The 1,834-nt window shown below is 44.1% G+C and overlaps 1 protein-coding gene across 2 annotated transcripts in view; it reads right to left on the minus strand.

Moving 5' to 3' along the window:
• The window catches only part of Clrn1 (clarin 1), a 36,842-nt gene extending 35,884 nt beyond the window's left edge, over nt 1-958 (minus strand). For both annotated transcript variants that reach the window (XM_005344019.1, XM_005344018.2), the window contains exon 1: nt 706-958. In XM_005344019.1, the coding sequence (XP_005344076.1) occupies nt 706-958 (253 nt within the window). The remainder of the gene's footprint in view (nt 1-705) is intronic.
• Nucleotides 959-1,834: the final 876 nt, after the last annotated feature.

The raw sequence follows: 1,834 nt of genomic DNA on the forward strand, positions 1-1,834 counted from the left end.
GATAGATAGATAGATAGATAGATAGATGATAGATAGATGATTGATAGATAGATGATAGATAGATAGATGATAGATAGATAGATAGATAGATAGATAGATAGATAGATAGCAGATACAGAGAAGACAGGTAGGAATCTAGCAGATAGATAGATAGATAGATAGATAGGTAGATAGATAGATAGGTAGGTAGGTAGATAGATAGATGATAGATAGATAGGTAGGTAGATAGATAGATGATAGATAGATAGGTAGGTAGATAGATAGATGATAGATAGATAGAATGATAGAGGAGAGTGAGAGCGCCGTGGTCCATGGTGCGCATGGAGGGCAGAGGCTGACTTGGGGAGCTTGGTTTTCTGTTCCCATCATGCAGGTGCCAAGGATAGAACTCAGATCAATCATCTTGGCATCATATACCTTAATGCTGAGTCGTTCTGTCAGCCCTTTTAAAAGGTTATGCTTTCAAAAAGCTTTACTTCGTAATAACCAATTATTTGTGACCATAATAAAAATAGCAAGAATGAAACTTAATAAGAATAAAAAAAAAAAACAAAGTAAGAATCAAGGGAGAAGTTGCTTAGAGCCTTAGGTATTTCAAATGGCCCATGGTGGTTTGAATAGTCCTGCAATAGACAGAGCAAGAGCCTCTACACATCTTTGCAAGAGCAGAAAACATTGAATAATTCAGGCACAACTGTTACTCACATGAGAACCGGAAAGGCCTTGCTCCTAACCCACATTGCCTTATGCCTTCTCCGTGGAAAAGCCCATATTGCATCTCGCCCATGAACTTGGTCAGCTCCTCCCCTGAGGCGTTGACAAGCAGAGCCCCCGTTTTGCAGAGGATAGTGGCTTTAATCCACAGCGGGGTCCCCACTGCTGTCACGACTCCGAGAGCACAGAGGAAGCTCAGCACACCGGCCATACAAAAGATGATTTTCTTCTGCTGGTTCGGCATCACGAGAAATGGCTTTGGTGAGGATGCAGTTCAAAGCCAAGACCTTTGTGAGCATCAAGAAGGAACCGCCCTTTCCGCATTTAGGACAGGAGCTGAAGCTACTGGCTGGAAAAGCAATGTCCTTCCTCTTGGCGGCTCCACCAGGCGGAATGCCAGTCCACCAACCGTCCTTCCTCACCCACCGTGGGCTTTGCTCCTCTTCTGCTTCTCTTCAAATAGAAATCTTTGGGTTAAGAATCTGTAGAACAAAAACTCTTTCAAAGTGCCTTCAACATCCCCTCTCGTGCCACTTGCTAAGCAAGGTCTAGGGTAACAGATGGAGTCCTCTGGGTAACTTGAGAGAAGCCTCCCTTCCTCAGTCTGTTGTCTGATTGGCTGAGCTGAAGCCTACAGAAACATGCTAGACTCCTAGGGCTAAGTTTGCAGCAACCTGAGACATTCACGTATCTACGAGACTATTTCTGGGTTTTGTTTGCTCTTAGCAGTGGGAGAATGGGAGCGTTGGCACACGTAACAGTAATTAATTGATTTTGAAAATGTTTAATTTTAGTCAGATGAAACATGGCACGGCGTTGGGTCTGGTGTAGACACAAGATCCCAGAACTACACAGGCTTTGTCCTCCTCACCCCCAGTTCTCTCGGACCCACATTTTCTATGGGATCTACTTAGAGAAAACGTGGTTCAAATTCTTCTTGACGCAGAGAAACAAGGAGATGCAGTTGCAAGAGTACATTTATAAATGCTTTCTTTTAAAGCATTTGGCTCTATTTGTAGGACAGCAAGGGCGCATGGCTGTGGGTCCAAGGAGCTGCAGAATCTCCAAAGATGAGAGAGCCCTGACATAGAAAAAAGTGCTGTGGTCAGACAGATCCGCC

Source organism: Microtus ochrogaster, chromosome 1 (assembly GCF_000317375.1).
Source record: "Microtus ochrogaster isolate Prairie Vole_2 chromosome 1, MicOch1.0, whole genome shotgun sequence".
NCBI lineage: Eukaryota > Metazoa > Chordata > Mammalia > Rodentia > Cricetidae > Microtus > Microtus ochrogaster.